Source organism: Spermophilus citellus, assembly GCF_964194105.1.
Source record: "Spermophilus citellus genome assembly, chromosome: 5".
Lineage (NCBI taxonomy): Eukaryota > Metazoa > Chordata > Mammalia > Rodentia > Sciuridae > Spermophilus > Spermophilus citellus.
Window position 1 is genome coordinate 58,948,654 of NC_138186.1, and position 22,704 is coordinate 58,971,357.

Genomic DNA, 22,704 nt, shown 5'->3' on the forward strand with positions numbered 1-22,704 from the left:
AAGAAAACCCAGGAACAGATAAAAATGGCACATTTTATTGGAATTCAGGGGTATCAACTTTGGGCAGCAGCGGATGGCAGCTTCACATAACTCTTCATGGGGGGCAGTGGCCGAATCTTTCGGCCAGCCCACCCCCCCTTGCGGTGCCACAGCCCGCTGGAAGGCCTCTTGCCCAGCCAGCGGTTCCGACCGGCTTTGCCGATGACCCGTTTGTTATGATCAACATTGGATACTCGGCCTACTGTTGCTGTGCACGTTTCTAGTACCTGACAAAGTGGATGGAGGAGAATCACTGAGGAAAAGGAACCGCACAACGTTGAAAGCATAATACAGCAGAACCTAAGTGCAGAGGGTGGACGTGGGGGAGCTATAGTAGAAACTGGGTAGTTGAAAAGACAATGTTTCTTCTTTCGTTATGGTGCCAACCTGACAAGGCATGCTTAGGTATGTAGCAAAGGGCAGACCCAGGTAGAGGAAGTTGCTAGTATCATAAAACACCTGAGAGCAATCCCAGGCAGGAAAAGATACATTCCAAAAATTCCTTCTGTGCTGATCCCACCCACCTGTACTTACACACCTGCATCTGCCTCTTAGAGGGCAACTGGATAATGGCTGTTCCATTCACCTTCCGCAGCAGCACACCACAAGTCCCTGGGGAAGGGAGAAGCAGCTTTGCCACCCTTCACAAAGGTGTGTTTGGGGGTCACCCAAGAGCCATAGCCCACATGCTGCCCTTGCCTTGCCTTTTAGGAACAGACACAAAAAAGAAGGATGCATGCTGTATTTTATAAGTACATGTTCTTCTGACAATGGACCAGATGTGGGCCCATGGGTTCAGAGAATTGTGACATCAAATGCCCCTTGGTCTTTCTAACTGTGAGACTCAGGTAGCTCCTTTCTCCATACCTGCAGCTCGAATATACTGGGCCCCTCGGCCTGGCTCACTTTCCACGTTGTTAATGAGAGTCCCCACAGGCAGAGCCCCAAGAGGATGTGCATCCCCTTCCCGAGCAGCAACTAAAAGACAAAATTTTATCAGCCCTAGAACCTTTGCAGCCTCCAGCCCATACATCCAGTAGTCATCTCTCACCTGCCATTCGGCCTATGTGGTTAGAGTTCAGGATTATATCTCCAGCCTGCATGTTCTCTGTGGCAATGATCCAACGTTTCCGACTGCCCCCAGCAACCAGAGCTATGTCTGCTGACCTGTTCGTGGACAAGGGAGAAGACTATCAAGGAAGACTGATATCATCTGATAACAAACTTCACAGTAGTCACTCAGACCACACCATCATTGTCCCTCATCCCAAACTTGCCTACAAGGATCATAGCGGACTCTGATAACCTTTTCCTCAAAGGGTCCTGGCTTAGTCTCCAGCTCTGGCCGGAACCGCAGAAAGTCAATCATGCGATAAAGTTGCTTGTGGCCCCCACCAATACCATGTACTCGGATTCGGCCTGTGGTCAAGACAGTTTGGGGATGCAGTTCAAGTCAAATTAGTTCAGCTCCTACCTAGCACTGGGAACAGGCATGTTGGCCAGAGAGTAGTACTTCCCAACATTATGGCACATAAAGGAAATGATAAGGCTGGGCACATTGGTACATGCCTGTAATCCCAGGTACTGGGAAGGAGATTCCAAAGGTCAAGGTCAGCCTGGGTTCTGCAAGACCCTGTCTCAGGTTGTGGCTCAGCAGTAGAGCACTCACCTAGCACCTGTGAGGCCTTGGGTTTGATCCTGAGCACCACATAAAAATAAAAATAAATAAATAAAACAAAGGTATTGGTCCAACTACAGTTAAAAAAAAAAAAAAAAAAGGTTTGGGCTGGGCACCAGGGATCATGCCTATAATCCCAGCAGCTTGGGAGGCTGAGACAGGAAGATCATGAGTTCAAAGTCAGCCTCAGCAACAGCGAGGCACTAAGCAAGTGAGACCCTGTCTCTAAACTGATTGAACTAAATAAACAAATAGGTTTGGGGCTGTATCTCAGTGGTAGAATGCCCCTGGGTTCAATCCCCAGTGCCATTAAAAAAAGGGAGGGAGGGCTGGGGCTGTAGCTCAGTGGCAGGGTGCTTACTGAGGCACTAGGTTCAATCCTCAGCCCATATAAAAATAAACAAATAGAATAAAGGCATTCTTTCCAACTACAACTACCAAAAACTTAAAAAAAAAAAAAAAAAGGAAGGAGGAAGAAGAAAGAAAATTATAAAAAATTTGCACAGCTCACTGGGGTAAAGGGGTTGGGGCAACATCTATATAGAGTTTGGTAAAAATATAATTATGTAATTACTGAAATTGTATATTATTTTTAGATAATTTACTTCAAATCATTGAGTTCAGTAAGTTTACAAAAACATAAATTGTACTCATATAATTTCAATTGTTATAAATTTTGGAAGAATATGAAGAAGAATGTCATGGCATTTCCTGTGAACAGCCAGTTGTCTATTGCTTTGTGTTCCACTCTCTGGCTCTAATACATGAAGAAGGAGCCTCTCAATAAATGCTTTTGAATTACATTCCTCTGCACTTTACAAGGTCTAAGTGTTACTATACATAGGTCTAGAGTCCTAGCCCTTGCTCCCACCTGTGTGGTCTCGACCCCCAGATTTCCTCTTTTTCACTGGTACGATGGTGTACTTAGTACGACTCTTCCAGGATACAAACTTGGCATGAAGGGCCCCAGAAGTAAGTATAGGGCGGCAGGGGAGCAACATCAATGCAGAGGGCAGTTGGAGGAGGGCATTGCTCACCACCTAGGGATAATAAGAAATCTCTTCACTTGAAAGCAAACTGAAGATGGCTCAGACCGCTTTTAGCTTGTAGTCCATTTCTTTCTGGAAGTGTCCCACACCAGATGTCCAAAACCTCCACCCTTTACTGCTTGCACAAACATCAGTACAGAATGTTTATCCAGATGTATATGGGTTGATTACCTCTCCTCATTTGATTGTCTCACCTCTAAGTATTTCTTCAGTGGACTACTCTCTCCTTGGTCATCTTTAAAATCTGGCTCAAAATCTCTTATCTTCAAGAAGTTTTCCTTCCCTAAACAACTCTTTTCCAGAGCTGGTAATTTCCACATATCCATATATAACCATCAGCATTAATGCTTTTTGCCCTCTGCCTTATGTTTCAGGGAGTTTCCCATATATGAATGGAGGCAAGGGATCATTTCTGTCTTGTTCCTTGCGTATTCTCTATATTTCACAGAGTAGGTTGATTTGGTTTTTAACTTTAAATGTTCATCTGCCAAAATGTACCATTATCAGCCTGAGAACACCAAAGGAACAAAACTGACAATTTCCTTTTTTTTGTGGCCTAACAGTTACCCACTCGAGACCTCAGGATACCTTCTCCTGAGACTAGTATTCTTGGTTTCTTGCCCAGCATTCTCTAATCTCAGCAATAACTCATTTTTTAAAATATTCTTTTTTAGTTGTTGATGTACCTTTATTATTTATTTATTTATATGTGGTGCTGAGGATCGAACTCAGTGCCTCACACATGCTAGGCAAATGCTCTGCCACTGAGCCACAACCCCAGCCCAATAACTCATTCTTGTAGGCATCATAATGATTGAGAGCACAGGCTCAGCCTGTGTGGTAGCACATGCCTCTAATCTCAGCTACTTAGGAGGTTGAGGCAGGAGGACTACAAATTTGAGGCCATCCTCAACAACTTAGACCTTGTCTCAAAAAAAAAAAAAAATCATTGGGGATGTAACTCAGAGGTAAAGCACTCCTGGGATCAATCCCCAATAACAAAATAATGATAATTATAATTATAATAAGGCTGAGAGTGCAGCATGTCTAGCATGTGCAAGGCCCAGAGTTCAATCCTCAGCACAAAGCCAAAAAAGCAAAACAGAACAAAACAAAAACAGAGGCTCTGAATCCAGACTGCCTAGCTCCAATAGTTGGTATGTGACTTTGGACTGCTTGTCAGCTTTCTCATCTGTAAAATGAAAATGATGTTAACCATTTTATTGAGTGTCTGAAAGGAGTTAACTTATTTGAAATGGCTATTATGTCTCGCTTATGTAGACATTCTGAACAACTGGTGATCTGCAAAAGAGCTTGCACCCCAATATCTCTTCTGAAGAATCTCGCCTTATGATGCAGCAACATTTATAAAGGAGAGAGCTAAGGCAGAGATCACGGGCCTGCTTTACTCCTGACTAGACTTGCACGCATCCTCCGCCTCCCATCCCTACCTAGCAGTCCTCTCTCCCACGGCCCAAATCGAAACAGCCTCCTTCCCGGGTAAGGCGGATTACCTGCGCAGCAGGGAGTAGACTCGTGCGGGGGGCGGTAACGGCCGGGGGCGCCAGACTGAGAGAGCCCAGAGCACGAGTCAGTGTCCATAGGGCCATGGGGGTGGCTCGGATCCCCTGGGTTCAGCACGCTACCTTTACCTTTAGTCAGGCTACTTGGCGCAGCCAGATGACGTCTGCTCCCGGCACCGTCGCCTTCCAATAACGTAAAAGGAGGCGGGCTAGAATTGCAGAAGGGCTAGCTTTCCTCCTCCAGCGAGGTCAGAGCCAATCGTAAGGCGGTTCTAAGGTCGCTTGACTGAGGACTCGGCCCCGCCCCCAGAGCCGTCAAAACAATTGCCTCAAGCGGCAGCCATGATTAATTTAAAGGGGCAGTACCGGCAAAGGCGGCGCCAGACCAACAGAGTGCAGGTGAGTCTTTCAGGGTACCCCTAGGGCTGAAGGCTAAGGTCACCGTCACCTTTTATTCCCTCATTCTCGGACAGATGAACAACTCTCTCCCGACCAACCTCACAAAACTCTCGACTTAAAAACTCCGCCCCCATTCTTCCCCGCCCATCAGCGTTCCGACGGACAGACCGACAGTCTGCCCCGCCCCCTGCGCGACCAAGTGAGTGACCTCGGGATTACCTGGCTGTCAGGTCCTCGCCCGCGACACGAACCTCGGTCGTCCACCCACACCTCCTTCCCTGCGGCCCCCGCCTGTCTCACTCTATCCCCGCTCTGGGCCTCAGGGCAGGTCCGCAATTCTAGACACTCCTGAACCGCCACCCCAGGTCCTGGAGACCAACTCTCAGCGTCGCAATTCCCTGTGACCCTGCAGCTGCTCAACTGACCTCCCATTCTTCCCTGCACCATCAGACACTTAGGAAGCATCCTAAGGTGATTCCCCTCAGAGCCTGTTAAGAGGTGCTCCAAACAGACAAAGCCATGGAATTAACTGGGCTAGGAGTGACCAGGTCTCCGTCCTCACGCTTTCCTAGACACACCCTTTGCCTCAGGTCGCTGATTAAATCAAATCTCCCTTCTTGGGAGAAAATAGCTCCCCAGGCCTGAGTTGGAGAAGGAGGAGGGACATTGGTCGTCTTTGAAGACCTGAAGGCAGAGGGAGGTAGGGTGTTTGTCCTGGATGGGGCTCTGTGCCAGGTCCTCTGAGTGACTGTGAAGTGGTAAGAGAAGGGGTGGGACTGCCGGACTTCTGGACTTTGGGCAGGGCAGATCCTTCTGAATCCCTAGCTGCTGAGCAGAGTTTCTTCCGGCTCAGGCCTGAGTGGTGGTGCCAAGAGCTCTGCTCACAGGTAAGAGGACTTCAGAGATGAAAAACTAGAACCTTTGAGGAAGTAGGTAGACAGCCTAATCCTAGGGTGTTGGGAAGTATGGGCTGAAGATTAGTGGAAAGAGACAGGCTGACCCGATTTGGAGATGCTGGTCTAGTTCTGTGGGTGATGTAGCCTAAAGATGTATAACCCACTGAATCCTGTGAGAAAGGCTCTTGCTTTCTTCTTTTCCCTCTCATAATTTAACTTTGAAACCTATTCCTTCCCTTTCTTGGAAGCCTCTGCTTTATTTTCTGTATATCTCCTGCCTACTTTAACCCTATTCTCTTTCAGCTTTCTCAAGTACCTTCTCTGATCCCTGTAGAGCTGTCCCTCATCCCTTTCCCTTTTCCTAAGCTAAGCTCTCTCTCCAATTCCTGTTTGGTTTGCTTTATTCCCAAGTCCTAGATCCCTCTGCTAGTTCTTAGCACCTTTGTTCCTTCTATAGACTTTCTTCATTTAAATCACTTCCTCTCCCTCATCTTAGTTATGTGTTTAGTGGTATAGGCTGCCTCCCTACTGATTACTCTCTCCAGCTGAGCCACATACTCTTGTTCCTTCGCTCGCTCAAATCTGCACCATGTTCTGACCTCAGCCCCTGTCTCATTTTTACCCTACCTGAACTCTGTTGTTTCTCTCTAGCCCAGGCGAGTTACACCTGGCCAGGATGTCGGGCCTGGTGTTGGGGCAGCGGGATGAGCCTGCAGGGCACCGCCTTAGCCAAGAGGAGATCCTGGGGAGCACCCGGCTGGTGAGCCAAGGACTGGAGGCCCTACACAGTGAACACCAGGCTGTGCTGCAAAGCCTGTCCCAAACTATTGAGTGTCTACAGCAGGGAGGCCATGAGGAAGGGCTGGTGCATGAAAAGGCCCGGCAACTGCGTCGCTCTATGGAAAACATCGAGCTAGGGCTGAGTGAGGCCCAGGTGAGAGGACAGGGGTGGTGCCAAGGAGTCCATAGTACAAGGAGGGGCAATTGTCTGATTGGAGGTTTGGGGTCACTTAGGATCATCTTGTCCTGGACATTTACATTCATTCATACAGTAATTATCTATTAAAGCCCCTACTATGTGCCAGAAACTCTTCTGGGAACTGGCATACATCACTAAAGACAGCAGTAAAAAAAAGTCTTTGCCATCTTGGAGCTGTCATTCTAGCTGGGAAAGATGAACAGTACACAAATAAGTAAGTAAATGATTCAGTGTTGTCAAAGTGATAATTGTTAAGGATAAAAAGATAAAAATAATGAAGGGAAGGGAACTAGGAAGTGTGGAGAGAGAGTACAATTTTAGGTAGGATGGCTAAAAAAGACCTCATTGAAAACATAATATTTCAGCAAAGATCTGAAGGTGAGGAAACCAGTCATGCAAGAAATAGGGAAAGAGTGTCCTAAGTAGAGAGAACTGTGAGTGCAAAGGCCCTGAGCTGGAACCTGCCTGATGATTTCAGTTAACAGCAAGGGGCCAGCGTGGCTACAGTAGAGTGAATGAAGGAAAAGCAAATAAAAAATTAAATCTGAAGAGTAATGGAAGAGGGGAGAGGAGGACAGATCATGTGGCACTTGCAGACTTTAACTTCAAGAGATGAAAACTGTTGAAACGTTTTAAAAAGTCTAACTTGACATCATCTGACTGCTAGGTTGAGAACACACTCTAAGGGAAAGGGTAGAAACAGGGAGGCCTTTGAGGAGGTCGTTGTAATCTGGGTGGAGCTGGTGGCGTGGCCTAGGGTAATGATAATGGAGGTGGTGAGAAATTAGTTCAGGGTATATTTTCAAGGTAAAGCCATTGCTACCTACTTCTATCCATTGCTCCTCTGTGCTGCTGCCACTTGCCACCTCCCAGGAGGCTTCCCTCTTGCCTGTCCCTGATTGCTGCCACCCAGAATCTGGAGCTTACAGGATGTACCCACCTAGGTCATGCTGGCTCTTGCCAGCCATCTGAGCACAGTGGAGTCAGAGAAGCAAAAGTTACGGGCTCAGGTACGGCGGCTGTGCCAAGAGAACCAGTGGCTCCGGGATGAGCTGGCAGGCACCCAGCAGCGGCTACAGCGTAGTGAACAGGCTGTGGCTCAGCTGGAGGAGGAAAAGAAGCACCTGGAGTTCCTGGGACAGCTGCGGCAGTATGATGAGGATGGACACACAACGGTGAGTTTGCACAGGCAGGATTGGCTAGAAGCTAGTATCTGGGCAAAATCAGGAGGCAATTGCTCCGTCATCCCTGGAGGCCAGGATTGATGGCCAAGCTGTCCCTACTTGGAATAATTCCTTTTTCAGTCCTGACACCAACTCTAGGTTAAACAAGAAGAAGAGGAAACAATTTTCATTCAATCAATATTTAATTAAATGCCTCCTATGCTCCAGGTATTATGTACTCTACTCATGAATGGAGCAGACATTCCTGCTCTCATGGGTATATTTGTGATAGGAGAAAGACAAACAGCTGGATAATTCAAATCCAGAATCCTCTCAGTTGAGCAAGACCCTCTTAAAATTTGCTCTCAAAATGTATGAAATTCAACCCTTACTGAACAGGCATTAGGTTTTTCTGTGCTTTATGCAGTGCAAGAAGACATACATAGAAGAGAAGTAAAGAACTATGAGAGTTCCTTCTTGAGTTTATAATGTTTCTTTAGGGAACAAGGCTTACACAGGAGAACACATCCATGATAATCCAAAGCAGCAGGTGCTCATTCTGGATGAGTGGTTTAGTCAGTGTAAGGGAAATTCAAAGAAGATAGGTCCCTGAGATTTGGAATGGTCTGAGAGTGATTCACAGAGGAAGCAGGGTACAGGTTTGGAATGCTTATTGGAATGTTAGGAGTTGGGATGAATTTTGAAGGATGACAAAAGAGAAGGAGGAGCTTTCTAGACAGGACAGAGGGTGTCACAGGTAAGAAGAGTTCAGGGATGGAGAGCTGGTCTGCCTCAGAGAAAATGAGATGATTTTCATAGAGCACATTGGTGAAGTTGGTAGGAGGACTAGAGATCTTTGTATTAAACTGCAGTTCCTAATAGGAAAAAGCAAATTTCTCCAGTGTGGAAATAGGTGATATATGAGGGTCTGGCACTAAGTCCAGAGTAAGCAGTGCCAGATGATGGGCAGAAGTGCCAGACACTTTGGGTACGTGTCAAGGTCAGAAACACTCCTTCCCCTCAGGAGAGACATGGCAGACATGTAATCAATGTAAACAGAGGGATCAGCACTGGGGCTATAATTACAATAGTTGGGCAGGAGAGAGGGAGGGGCTGGAGAGGGAAGGTAGTTTAGGGTAAGGTGGTTTCTGAATGGGAAGGGAGGGAAGGAAGAGAAGCCTGAGCTTGACTTGGCCAGATGATGGCCTTTCCTTAGGGCAGAGGCAGGAATAAGGCTCTTTTCCTAAGCCCCATCTGTCAGAGATTTTATGACTTAGAGGGACCCATGAAGAGGTCATGCTGCTTCTTCCTTTTTAGGAGGACAAAGAAGGAGATGCTACCAAGGATTCCCTGGATGACCTCTTCCCCAATGAGGAAGAAGAGGACCCCAGCAATGGTTGTGAGTTGGCCTCTGAAGTTGGATAAGGCTGGTCCCAGCAGGGCCCACCCTGTGTACTGGATGCTCATCATCCAGAAATAAGCTCTCCACTTCCTCTGGAGATAGAGAAGGGACTGGGCTAGTATTTTCATTTCCTCAGCCTCCTCCTCACTCATCAATATTTATTAAACACTTAATAGTGAGGACTACTAAGAATACCAACAAGAAAATGATACAGGTTTCATTAGCAAGGCATTCAGAGAGGGATCCTGGGATGGGAAGATCATGAGCCCTTCAAGGGAAAGAACTGGGTATTTCTTATTTTGTAATCCTGGGACAGCCACTGGCTTATGCTTGTTCAATAAGTGTTTGTTGAATGAATGAATTACTAGGTGAACAGATGGGTTTGTGATGGGCACAGATGCAAGGGAATGGATAAAACAATAGCATTGGAAGCAGGTTTCCTTGGCGCGGCGGGGTGGGGGTGGTAGCACAGGAGACATGGTATGGGAGTTGGGAGGCATACCCAAAGGGGAGAGGAAGAGTCCTCTGAGGAAGTCTCCTGTTCACTTTCTGGGATGGTTTAGTGTCCCGTGGCCAGGGTGCAGCAGCAGCCCAGCAGGGTGGATATGAGATCCCAGCAAGGTTGCGGACTCTGCACAACCTGGTGATCCAGTATGCAGCCCAGGGTCGCTATGAGGTGGCTGTGCCACTCTGCAAACAGGCACTAGAGGACCTGGAACGCACATCTGGCCGTGGCCACCCTGATGTGGCTACCATGCTCAACATCCTTGCTTTGGTATATCGGTTAGTACGCCCTCTGCATGGCCCACAATACCTATTTACCCCTTGATCCTCCTCTGGCTCCCGTGCCTCCTCTCTACTAGGTGCCTCTCCTTCCTGTTGGTCTTTCCAGTGTATTCTACTACGGTGCTTCCTCATGTACCAGAATACTTATTTTTTTCCATTCCCAAGCCCTCAACCTCAAAGAACACTCATCTCTCAGGCTCTTTGCTTCTCTAGTCTCTCTTCTGAAAAGTGTCTCTTGCTTCCCGTGACTTGTGGCCTCCTCTTGGATTGGCAGTGATCTGTAGCCTGGTGTGGGTGTGTCAGTGAAACCCTCTCACTGTCCATGCCAGGCTTCCTGTCTCCAGGGACTCCCAGTCTTCTGGGACACAGTATTCTCAAAGGGAGGGAGGGAAGGATATGTTGTGGGGACAGAATTCAGGGTAACACCTGTCCCCTTTTTTCTTTTCTAGGGATCAGAATAAGTATAAGGAAGCTGCCCATCTGCTGAATGATGCTCTCAGCATCCGGGAGAGCACCCTGGGCCGGGACCATCCTGCTGTCAGTATTCCTGGTCCTCTTCCAGTGCTCCCCACCCCATTGCTCTTTCGCCCTCTCTTAGCTTCCCCACCTGCTGCCCTCAGTCCTCTCTCTAGGGGTGCTTAGGAAGGAGGCATCAGAACTCTTTTCTTCCATGCACTTTCCAGGGAGCCCAGTGGTTTTAATGCTCTGAGACTCGATGACTCCTTTTTACTATGAATATTTTCCTGAATTTAATTCATAGGTAATGTGTCCTACTTACATATAAGATTTCCAAGAAATTTAATATGATTCCCTAATTAATATAAAAGAAACAGGAAAGTAATTTATAATAATACATAAAATAAAAAGTAAAAACGCAGCAATAGCTGTATTGAGTACAATTGTGCTAGAAGACACAATGATACATAACTGATATATAATGAATGACTTTGGATTCAGAAGACTAGGAAGCCATACTAGAAAAATGAAAGAAAAGAAGTATAGATGGAGACTCAATTAAACTGTAGTGTTACAGTAAGTAACCACAGACCAGACTTATTTGAACATAAGAGAAAGAAATAACCTTAAGTAGGGGTAGCATGCCAAAACAAATGATAGATTGTCAAAGTAGAAAAAGTGAGAAGTAAGATTTTATTTAAAATATTGTAAAATATTTTCATGTAAAAAGGAGCTGAACATGTGAAAGTAATTCCCTATGATATGACATGTGATGATAGGCAGGGATGATTAGCTCAGAAAATATAACTCCTACCTTGATATCCTACCAAAGGCCAAAGCTTATGCTCAGTGTCTGAATGTCTGGCAGTCTGTTCAAAAGTTGACCACTGACCTGCATGTGAAAAACAGTTGTAGTGTTCCTGTTTTCCCATTGGTAATAGTGCCCCCAATCTTTATGGCAACAACAACAAAAAAAAAACACCATCAGAAATTTCTAAAAATCACGGGGTGTGGTGGCACACTTCTGTGATTCCAGTGATTTAAGAGGCTGAGGGAGGAGGATTGCAAGTTTGAGGCCAGCCTCAGCAATTTAATGAAAACAAAAAACAGGGCTGGGGAATAGAGCTCAGAGGTAGAGCACCCTTGACTAAATCCCTAGTTACAGACACACAGAAATTTCTAAAAATCCCCCTAGAGGGCAATACTACACCCCTATAGAGCCTCAGAACCATCCCAGGCAGCAATTTGCCATCCTCCCAGCCTTTGGTCAGGGTGATGGAGTCAAGTCTCCTTAATATTGTCTTGGGGACTGCTACAACTCAGATTCGTTTAGATCTTTTGCAGCACTAGTGTCTGATGGGACAGGTTTCCCTTGCAGGTGGCTGCCACACTCAATAATCTGGCTGTGCTGTATGGCAAAAGGGGAAAATACAAGGAGGCAGAGCCACTGTGCCAGCGAGCACTGGAGATTCGAGAAAAGGTACCCACATTCTCTCTCCATCCTTCACTTGTCACCGCAGCCCCTTCTCCTCATCTCTCCTGACCTACCTTCCCTCTTGCCTCTCCCTTACCTCTGCTTTATTTTCTTCTCTTTCTTTTCCTTCTGCTCCCCATATGTGCATGCACACACATAATCATAGTCATTCATCTGTTCCTTTGCTCCTTTTCAGGTCCTGGGCACTGACCACCCAGATGTGGCAAAGCAGCTGAATAACTTGGCCCTATTGTGCCAAAACCAGGGCAAGTATGAGGCTGTGGAACGCTATTACCAGCGGGCACTGGCTATCTACGAGGGGCAGCTGGGGCCAGATAACCCTAATGTAGCTCGGACCAAGAACAACCTGGTAAGGAAGAAGGGGACAAGATGGGTGGAAGAAAGGGAAGGGAAAGGCCACTTGGGTCTTGGAATCAGTATCATAATTTGGTACACTACTTTCATCAATGATGTGCCTATTTCATCAATGATATGCCATTGGGGGTGCGGCATCTGCTTCATGCCATAGCCTCCTGGGAGTAGGGTGGGGATACCTATAACCCTGCAGCTTGAAAAGGGTGTGTAAGGAGGACCTCTGGGGAAACTCACATAGACACCAAGAAATGGAACTCCCTGAATCTGGCCAAGACCTTGTCTCCTTCCATCTCTTGCTCCTGTCTTCCAGGCTTCCTGTTACCTGAAGCAGGGCAAATACGCTGAGGCTGAGACCCTGTACAAGGAGATCCTGACTCGTGCCCATGTGCAGGAGTTTGGGTCTGTGGATGGTGAGTGGTGAGGGTCTGGGGACTGGGCTACAGGGAGGAAAATAAATTTGAACTAAAGGTGGGGTATTAGGCCAACAGTAGTACCCAGGGGGAGCCAGATCCCTTTAGTTCAGCCCTGTTGGTCTCCGGGTCCTGGCGCCTCCAGACCGTACAGCTGTCTTATATAACCTCCTCACTCCACCCCATGTGTCACCCCCAGATCATCACAAGCCCATCTGGATGCATGCAGAGGAACGGGAAGAAATGAGCAAAGTGAGTGGGAGTGCCCAACCTGGGGACCCCCAAGGCTGTCAGGGCCTCTGTCTTGCTCATTGCATTAACCCAGCTACTCACTTCCCACCCCAGCTCCAGCCCCAGATACATGGTGCCTTCCCACACCAGCCTGCATGCTAACCCCCTGCCCATCTTCTTTTTTTTTTTAAAGAGAGAGAGAGAGAGAGAGAGAGAGAGAGAGAGAGAGAGAGAATGAGAGAATTTTAATATTTTTTTTTTAGTTTTTGGCGGACACAACATCTTTGTTTGTATGTGGTGCTGAGGATCGAACCCGGGCCGCATGCATGTCAGGCGAGCGCGCTACCGCTTGAGCCACATCCCCAGCTCCCCCCTGCCCATCTTATCCCTTAGCATCTCTGTATCCTCATCTCTGGCTTCCCCTCTGCTGCAGAGCCGGCACCGTGAGGGAGGCACACCCTATGCTGAATATGGAGGCTGGTACAAGGCCTGCAAAGTGAGCAGGTGAGCTGCCTAAGAACAGTGGTTTGGCCTCCTATTCCCATCCTCCCAAGCTCTGATCCCAGCCTCCTGCACCTTTTTCTTTCTATTCTTTTACCTTCCCTCAGCCTTAGCTCTGCTCCCTTTGTCTCCTGTTTACCCCGCTGAACCCATTCTCCCTTCCTCCCGGTCTCTTTCCATAGCCCCACAGTGAACACTACTCTGAGAAACCTAGGGGCTTTATACAGGCGCCAAGGAAAACTGGAGGCAGCTGAGACCCTGGAGGAATGTGCTCTGCGTTCCCGGAAACAGGTCAGAGGCCTGGGGAAGGAATAGCGCTGAGGACAAGGGATGCTCAGGCCTCTTGTGAGTGTCCTGAAAATGAGAGGCTAATAGGAAGGAGAGAAAGGTGAGACAGTCTTATGGTTATGAAGTGTGTTCTTCCTCCCAGTCTACCCTTTGTGGTGAGGATGCTAGGCTGAAGATTCCCTTCCTTTCCTATGGATGGGCATGGTGATAAGAGGCTGAGGTTAGGAGAGCCCAAAGTTGAAACTGCTCAAATTGTGAATCTTGACTGATTAATAGATTGTGAAATAAAGTCTGTGTGGTCTATGGTAAAAACAACAACAACAACAAAAACAAACCAATACACCAGTTTGATTTATGTAAAAAGTAATCTAAGGAGGGAAGCCCATTAAGAATTGTTTTTTAAATAAATGACATTGTTTGCCTGCTAGAAATTATAAGCATATTTATACATATTTATAAGTAAGAGTTGTGTTTAGCAAAAATGAGCAGGAAAATTGAGTTTGACTCTTTCACCACTGCCACATTGGTCTTTCTTTTTCTTAGCTTTCTCCCCCTGACCCTGCCATGATACTGGGATTGAACCTGGGGTGCTCTGCCACTGAGCTATCTTCCTAGCTATTTTAATTTTTCCAGTTTTGAGACAGGGTCTCACTATGTTGCTGCAGCTGGTCTCAAACTTTTGCAGCTCCTGTCTCAGCCTACCAAGTAACTGGGATTACAGGTGTGCACCATTGCACTTGCTTCTTAGTCTTCTTTTTTTTTTTTTTTTTTTTTAATTTATTTTCTAGTTCTCGGCGGACACAACATCTTTGTTGGTATGTGGTGCTGAGGATCGAACCTGGGCCGCACGCATGCCAGGCGAGCGCGCTACCGCCTGAGCCACATCCCCAGCCCCCTTAGTCTTCTTAAGAACAGTTATTCTCTCACTTCTACACCCAGCCACCACACTTGGAGGTTAAGGATATTGTGATACAACTATCTATATAACTTTCAGGGTACCAGATGGATGTATAGCTTTCTAGGATTAAAAAAAAATTCAGACATATATTTTAGGATCATTGATTAACCAATAAGCAACCTATGGCTTTTTAAATAAAAAAGGCTCTCAGACTTGATTTACTTTTGTTTTGTTTTTTGTTACCAGGGATTGAACCCAGGGGCACTTAACTACTGAGCCACATTCCCAGCCCATTTTTATATTTTACTTTGAGACAGGGTATTGCTAAATTACTGAGGCTGGCTTTGAACTTGTGATCCTCCTGCTTCAGCCTCCCAAACTGATGGGATTATAGGTGTGTAGCTTGTTTTTGTTTTTGTTTTATACTGGGAATTGAACCCAGGGGTGCTTAAACACTGAGCTACATCCCAAGATGAGACAGGGTTTTCCTAAGTTGCTTAGGACCTCACTAAGTTACTTAGGTTGACTTTGAACTTGTGATCCTCCTGCCTCAGCCTCCTGGGTTGCTGGGATTACAGGTGTGTGACATTGCTACCAGCAAGCAAGGCTCTCAGACTGTAGTTTTTACCAGTTTTACCCAGAGAGAGAGATGTTCATGCAAGGAATGCTGCCTAAAAAGAATATAATAAAATTAAATATATATGTATATATACATACACACATATATATGTAAAATACATCGACGTATTTATATGTAAGAGTGTATTGCAGCCAGGTGCAGTGGCACATGCCTATAATCCCAGTGGCTGGTGGGGGGGAACTGAGGCAGGAAGATTGTGAGTTCAAAGCCAGCCTCAGCAACTTAACAAGGCCCTAAGCAACTTAATGAGACCTTGTCTCTAAATGAAATATAAAAAATGCTGGGGATTTGGCTCAGTGGTTAAGTACCCTTGGGTTCAATCCCTAGTATTAAAAAAAAAAAAAGTGCATCACAAATAGAACAAGTGAGTATTGCCCTAGTAGTTGTGTACTGGGATATCACAAGGAGAAAAAATACAAGAATGTTTTCCTTACAGTCCTGATGGTGGAGAAAAAATTTAGAGCTCACCCTGAGAAATTAAGCTTCTTCCTTTTTCTTCCAGGGCACTGATCCTATCAGCCAGACCAAGGTGGCAGAGCTGCTTGGGGAGGGTGATGGTAGAAGGACCTCCCAGGAGGGACCTGGGGACAGTGTGAAATTTGAGGGAGGTGAAGATGCTTCTGTGGCTGTTGAATGGTCAGGGGTAAGTCTAATCATTTCTCCTTGATCTCTCCTGCCTTCTCCTGCTGGTGGTGTGAGAGGCTCTGAGCCTGCCTTTTTCCAGGTTCTGGAGGGCAACCTACAATGAGGACATGTGTCCCCATTCCAATTAGTCCATCCCCCAGGACTACCTCGGGAAGCCAACTTTTGACTGTGATCTTGTTTTCAATCACTGGGCTTTGGGAGGACTTATGCAGAATAAATCTCTCTGAGTCTACTCAGAAGCTAGTCTGCGTGGGATTCCTTTAGCTTTGATTGCCCATCCCTCTATGTCAGGATGGCAGTGGGACCCTGCAGAGGAGTGGCTCTCTGGGCAAGATCCGGGATGTGCTTCGTAGAAGCAGCGAACTCTTGGTGAGGAAGCTCCAGGGGACTGAGCCTCGGCCTTCCAGGTACACAATGAGGTTGAGTTATGGCAAAGCAGGCAAGTAAGCCCTTGCCTGCAACTCCTCTTGGTCCCTGATCTCTGGAGAAGAGTATTGGAGAGGCACATAGAGGTCAATGGAAATGGTGACCAAAGGAGTTCTTGCAGGATGGGTGCCTCAATGGGGGATGAAATTACCTGAGGAAATACTGATGCCTGATGCAGATAAGAGTGGGTGTGGCATGGGGGATGGTGAGGCAGCAGTGATCTGACTTAATGTGATACTGCCCAAGAGGCCTGTAGCTTCAGGGCCCCTGGAAGAAAGAAAAGAGGTCCTATTTATTTTATTTTCCATTGTAGCAGCAACATGAAGCGGGCAGCCTCTTTGAATTATTTGAACCAACCCAGTGCAGCACCTCTCCAGGTAAGAGTGGTGCTGTGAGCATATTGGTGGGTGAGAAAAGGATTATCAAGCAAGCCCATGAAAGGCAGGGAAGAGGGAAAAGTCTCCTGTGATGAAGATGGGCCAGGGAATTGGAGTCCTTGAGGAATCTGTCAATAGCTTGTTGGGGGGTTGGGAGTAACCAACAAGGGGCATTTTTTAGGCTAGACATAATAACCAGTAAATTAATCAAGAGGGGACTAAGAGCCAGGTGTGGTGGTGCATACCTGTATCCCCAATGACTTGGGAGGCTGAGGCAGTAGGATCTCAAGTTAGAGCCTCAGCAACTTAGCAAGGCTCTAAGCAACTTGTTAAGACCTTCTCTCAAAATAAAGAATAAAAGGGGGCTACGTTATGTGTGACTCAGTGGTTAAGAGCCCCTCAGTTCAATCCCCAGTACCAAACAACCAAACAACAACAATAACAACAACAACAACAAAACCCCCCCAAATACAAGAAAGAAGAAACTAGGAATTGATGCTCTCTAAATTGTTACTTTGGAATTTTGAATAATTCAAGAATGGAGATACTAACCTCCATTGAAGACACTTAATTATTCTTCTGCAGCTACCATATTACTCACCTTCGGGACTTTATAGTCCAAGACAAAGAAAAAGAATAAAAATATCGGGCTGGGGCCGTGGCTCAGTGGTAGAGCACTCACCTAGCATGCATGAGGCACTAGGTTTGATCCTCAGCACCACATAAAAATAAAATAATAAAATAAAGATATTGTGCCCACCTATAACTAAAAAATAAATATTAAAAAAGAATAAAAGTATTAAGTAGTCTCCATTTGAGAAAATAGTGATGATGATGACTACTTACGTTCAGCTCATTCAAAGAATATGTGAATATTCTTGTGCTTTCTCCTGGTAGTTTCTGCATCAGATTCTAGCCTTCTGGAAGATCCTAGCAGGGCCTAACCAAAGTCTCAGAACTTGGAGTTGAGCTTATAGATCTGATCCTAAGTCCAGAAATAGATTTCAGCCCTGGGTTAGATGGACTCTGGGAGACAGTCTTTGGAAAGCTGAGGTCCCTGGGTTGATGGGATGGTAATGTCTGTTTTTTCAGGTCTCTCGGGGCCTCAGTGCCAGCACCATGGACCTCTCTTCAAGCAGCTGACATTCAACCCATCCCCTAGATCTGCTGGGTCCTCCACAGCCTACACGGCATTCCCTATTGCTCCAGCCTCTTCTCTACCCCAAGGTGGGACAGTGAAGGAGGAGCAGTTTAACCGGAAGATTGCTGCTGCCTGTAGGGTCTCAGCTCCCTCCTCAGGAATCCCCCTTAGGAAGGACCCTCAGGATACACTCTCCCCACCCTGGGGTCCTCTAAAATAGCTGGCTCTGAGGCCCCCAAGGTGGGTATAAAGCAGGAATGCATCTCAGAGATGTAGTCTGCTGCTGACTTTTCTGTCAGGGGTTTGGGGCTGGCCAGTCGCCTTGCCCTGGCCTCTTTTGTTCCCTTCCCTTTGCTGCCTCACTTCAGGTCCATGTATTTCACATTTCTTAAATTAAAAAAAAAGAATCAGGTAAACTTTCTGCTGCTTGAGTCCTGATTGAAGGGGATAGGAAGCAAGGATTTTGTTGGGGCCTTTCACAGAAGGGTGAGGGGCAACGGTGGATGGGGTACCAGGAATAGTGTTGGTTGATTCTTGAATCTCTTCTCTCTTCTCCCTTGTTTGTATCCTCTCCCACAGGGCCTGAAGGAAGGCATCTGGGGGATGGGGAAGGAGGCCTACAACTCAAGGAGAAGGTGTTGTGGACTGGGTTGTCAGGGACATGTGGTGGCCATGTGGCAGGACCCTGGAGTCCTGGCGCCACTTCTTCTGCCTGTGAGGCCCTCTGTCGCTGCCCCTCCTCCTCCCAGCTGCTTGGGGGGAAGGGAGGTCTAAGCAGGCCTGGGGGGCCCTCCAGAACCAAGGGGGGGACAAGGCACTATCCATCCCCTCCCAGTCTATCCTGGAGGCCTGAACAGCAGCTGGGGCCCATCTTCTAAAGTTTGACTCCTCCTGACCCGCCTCCTACACCCCTTGCTGCTTTCACAACAAAGAAAGAATGTGGGGGTGGTGGCGCTGGGGGTAGGAGGGGGATGCCTGGAACAAGGGCTGTGCACAGCAGGGCCTCCCCACAGCTGGAGACTTGGCCATGCCCTGACATGGCCCAAACAGCCTGGAGATGGACTTGGGATGAATCTAACAACCTTCAGCCTGGCTTTCAATGCCCAGCATGTTTCGCCTTTCGGTTCAGATTGGTCCAAAGCCAAACCAGACCCCAGCCTTGCTCTCCGCCCCGCCCCCCTCCGGCTTCTCCCACTACATCTTCCTAGGGCTCCAGAGTATCTCTAGTTTACCCTACTTGGGGACACCAAGGACAACCTGCTGGTCTAGATCTCAGTCAAGATTTCTGGTGTTTTGTTTCCTTACCACTTGGAGAATTCTGAGGAAACAGGGTCGGAGCTTCCAGGCAGACACATAACTGACTATTCTTCCAAGGGGCTACGAATTAAAAGAGTCACTTTGGTACTCCTGCGTGCTTGCAAACCAGGTGTGTGGGTACAAGGTACGCTATCCTACCTCGTCCTGGTCCCTCACACTCCCCAGATACTTCCTCTCTCCGTCCCGCATCTCTCTTCAGACCCCTCCCCCAACTGAGAGCTCCTCCCTGCCACCGCGGGGAAGGGGCGTTGAGGGGGCGGGGCGCCGCGCGGCGGCCAACAAGGAGGGGGTGTCGTGAGGCGGGGCTTGGCGGCGACGGCGGCGCGCGTGGACTTGGAGGTACCGGGCGCGCGCGGCTCCAGCTCCGGACGCCTAGGGCTCGGGCTCCGGCTCCAGCTGCGGCTGCTGCAGCGGCGCCCGCGCTGTAGTGCGTCGGCCTCCTGGGCCCGCCGCGGAGCGTTGTCTGCGCGCCCTCCGTGCGCCCATCTCCCGCTTTCCTCAAGCCGGTCGTGATGGGAGCTGCGCGGGGATCCGCGGCCGGCCCCTGCCGGCTGCTTCTGCTAAGCGTCCTGCTGCTGCCGCTCCTGGGCGGTGAGTCCCTGCGAGCTGTGGGAGCGGGACTAGGGAAGCGCGGGAGTCCGGCGGGCAAGAGGGGGCCCCGGGGAGGTGAGCTGGAGCGGGCGCAGTACCCCTGGAGCGAAGGGGAGTCTTGCGGGGACTGCTTGGTCCGGGCGGAAGGGCTCAGGGAGCTGGGGGGTCTGGAGGCTGGCGAAGCCCTCGCGGACTCTGTCGGGATCCCTCTCCCATCCTGCGTTTTTAGCCTCCACGGAGTTTTCCCGGCCCGACCTGAGAGTTTGCTCGACAACTGCCAGGAGTTACCGGCTCCTGGTGGGGGCTTTCTTTTCGGAGGATAAACGAATTGCTCCCCGCCCCCCCGTGAGGGGTGCGGTTAGGTGGTTGGCGGTGGGGGAGACGGATTCCCCCCACGACCCGCAGGCACAGTCCAGGTGAGAGAGGCCGGTCTGGGGCTGGATCCGGATTGACCTGCGGCGCGCAAAGCGCGGAGCTTTGTTGCCTCCGCCGGCCCGACGTTCCTGGCTGCCCTCCTGCAAGTTACCGAGCAAAGCAGGGACCCCAGATGGCCCTGTTGGTGAAGGCGGAGGAAGGGAAGAATTAGGGGCCGCTCCATCCTCTCTAGCTTCTGGCCTAAGTCCTGAGCTCATTCCGTGCCAGAGTTGAATCCGGGGAGCAGAGGGTCCCAGGCTGTCGCGGTGACTAATGTGTGAAGGCCGCTGCCAAAATCGGGCATGGCCGGCCTGCCAAGGTGCGGACGGGGTTTGTTCTGCGTCTTCCTGGATTTCCATTCTGTCCGTCCTCACAGAGGAAAGACAATCTAACTTTCTAAAGATAAAAAGGCAAAAAGAGCTTATTCCGGCTTTTCTTGGAGGGCCTCAGCGTTTTGATGAGGGTGTGGCCCGCATCTCAAGGCAGACGGACCCCCCCCCCCCTGCAGCTTTTATTTCCTGGCTCAGTCACACCTGAGAGTCACCTCTGAAGTGTGGAAGTGCTTTACAGGAAATCACCAACCTACCCAAAGTGCATGCCAAACACCCTGGACTATTAAGGAAAAGATGTCCCTTCATTTATCTAAATACAAAATCTTTGGTCGTGGTCCTCAAGCAGCTTCCTCTTCTGCCTAGGGAATATATCCTAGTTTGTCACTTTTTCCCTTGTTTGAAAAGTGGAAGTGGGGAAAACAGGGGTAGGGAATTGTGTTTTCTGACGTTTTCCTGGCCTGCCAGCTGTTGAAGGATTTGGGGGCTGATGGAATCAACATCTCCCTCACCCTTAATTGTAAAAGGAGAGGTTAATGTAACCCTGAAAGGAAGAAGCTCTGGGGCTTTGCAAGAGGTGTTTCTGGAGCTGCCTGGTGCATCTTATGATGTGTGTGGTGGTTATTGCTCATGGCAGAATCCACATCTGCTCCCAGAGGAAGTATGGAAGTTTTTTTTTTTTCCTTTCCTTTCCTTTGCACAGCCAGGATCAGGGGGCCCAGCCATATGGGAGAGCAGCCTGAGCTCACAGGCCTTCTGGGTTGTCTGGTTGGGTTTTGGTGTTCGACTCTACTGAAACAGCTTCATTTGCTGTGGCTGTTTAGAGTTTCTGAAGTTAGGGGGATTCTGGTGGAGACTGGTCTCTTGTTCAACAAATGCTAAATTCCTTCTGTGAGAAGATGACTCTGATGTTAATTGATGTTAATCTAGTGATGGGTGTTTAGCAGGGGAGGGGGAGACAGTGGTGAGGGAGAGTTAGGGCAGGCTGAGGGCTTGGGACTGGAGGTCTGGAATCTCCTGGGGGGGGGGATGTCTTGTGCTCAACAAAAGAACATTTTAATGAGAGCTTTAAATCAGTTCCACCAAGTGTGCCTTGGTGTGGAACCTATCTATGTGCTGTAAACAATTTCAGTCGAAGCTGAGGCGCCTGTTGTCTTGTAGTGAAATCCCCTAACTCTATCCACCCCAGACACATGACTTCAGGGGGCAACGGATTCTTTAATAGATCACAGTAGATTTTTCCATCTCATTGTTTAACTGTGTCATTAACTAGAGTTGTAGTGAGACCCCACTGTTAATAAGGCCAGAGTTAGGAACCTAGGCTGGCTAGGTTTGTAGATTAGACCATTTTGAAGTTTGGGTAATTATGTTGTAAATGACTGAGTTACTTTCCAAACTCTGAGATCCCTGGTGTGATAAATATGGTGGAGGAGGACAGGGAGGCTTGAGGTTTGAAACCTGGGATTTTTTTTTTTTTTTTAATATTTAGTTTTTAGTTGTAGTTGAACACAATACCTTTATTTTATTTATTTATTTTTATGTGGTCTGTGGACTGAACCCAGGGCCTCTCCGTGCTAGGCCAGTGCTCTAACACTGAGCCACAACCCAGCCCCAAACCTGGGATTCTTAACACCAGTCACTTGAATAATCAGTTGTGGTCACCACCCATCCCTATTCACATTCCCATCTCTGGATTCTTTCCTCCAGGCTCTTGTTTGGGGAAACTAAGTTGTCACTTTTTGGGATAGGTTGTACTGTAGATTCCCCAACTTTTTCTAGCCTGTAATTCAAGCCTGGGATTTGCTTTTATCAGTTGTGGAAAGTGTGATGGGAGGGAAAGGATGTGCTTCAGATCACTTCTAGAGGATATAGTTAGACTTCTAGTATTTAGAACAGCAATAAGTGGTGGTCAGTATTTAGGCTCTGGAGGTGAAGTATTTGGCATAACCAACTCAAATTCATTGACAGGCCCTGGGCTAATTTCATTTCTTTTCTTTTGTTCTTTTTTTTTTATATTCTTTTAGTTGTAGGTGGACATGATACCTTTATTTTACTTATTTATTTTTATGTGCTGCTGAGGATCAAACCCAGTGCCTCACATGTGCGAGGCAAGTGCTCTGCCATTGACCACCCACCACAACCCCAGCCCTGGGCTAATTTCTTAACTTCTCAGTTTGCCTCCTCTGTAAAGGTGCTTGCTTCTTGGAGCTGAGTAGAGTGATGTATAAAGACCCCTTTCCAGGTCTTTCTGCTCCTGTGCTTTGCAGGAATACCTGT

General features: G+C 47.9%; 3 protein-coding genes across 5 annotated transcripts in view; 2 read left to right on the plus strand and 1 right to left on the minus strand.

Moving 5' to 3' along the window:
- Positions 1-15: 15 nt before the first annotated feature.
- MRPL2 (mitochondrial ribosomal protein L2) lies at positions 16-4,486 on the minus strand. The gene is made up of 7 exons (XM_081295647.1): positions 4,281-4,486; positions 2,589-2,757; positions 1,317-1,458; positions 1,091-1,206; positions 907-1,017; positions 578-651; positions 16-266 (listed from the first exon to the last, which is right to left on the minus strand). The coding sequence occupies exons 1-7, from the start codon at positions 4,374-4,376 to the stop codon at positions 54-56; spliced, it is 921 nt and encodes a 306-aa protein (XP_081151773.1). The 5' UTR covers positions 4,377-4,486; the 3' UTR covers positions 16-53.
- A 72-nt stretch (positions 4,487-4,558) lies between these two features.
- Positions 4,559-18,177, plus strand: KLC4 (kinesin light chain 4). 3 transcript variants are annotated; one of them, XM_081295644.1, is made up of 16 exons: positions 4,559-4,688; positions 6,236-6,518; positions 7,508-7,738; positions 9,044-9,125; positions 9,692-9,911; positions 10,364-10,451; positions 11,749-11,850; positions 12,041-12,214; positions 12,530-12,629; positions 12,829-12,881; positions 13,294-13,364; positions 13,544-13,652; positions 15,690-15,830; positions 16,124-16,239; positions 16,572-16,635; positions 17,728-18,177. In XM_081295644.1, the coding sequence occupies exons 2-16, from the start codon at positions 6,261-6,263 to the stop codon at positions 17,776-17,778; spliced, it is 1,860 nt and encodes a 619-aa protein (XP_081151770.1). In that variant the 5' UTR covers positions 4,559-4,688; positions 6,236-6,260; the 3' UTR covers positions 17,779-18,177. The 3 variants fall into 3 exon arrangements, with proteins under 3 accessions (XP_081151770.1, XP_081151771.1, XP_081151772.1); XM_081295645.1 differs by lacking the exon at positions 4,559-4,688 and adding an exon at positions 4,726-5,159; XM_081295646.1 differs by lacking the exon at positions 4,559-4,688 and adding an exon at positions 5,388-5,575.
- Positions 18,178-19,399: 1,222 nt separating this feature from the next.
- PTK7 (protein tyrosine kinase 7 (inactive)) overlaps positions 19,400-22,704 on the plus strand; it is a 70,161-nt gene continuing 66,856 nt past the window's right edge. Inside the window, exon 1 of the mRNA XM_081295839.1 lies at positions 19,400-19,684. Coding sequence (XP_081151965.1) covers positions 19,606-19,684 — 79 coding nt within the window. The 5' untranslated portion in view covers positions 19,400-19,605. The remainder of the gene's footprint in view (positions 19,685-22,704) is intronic.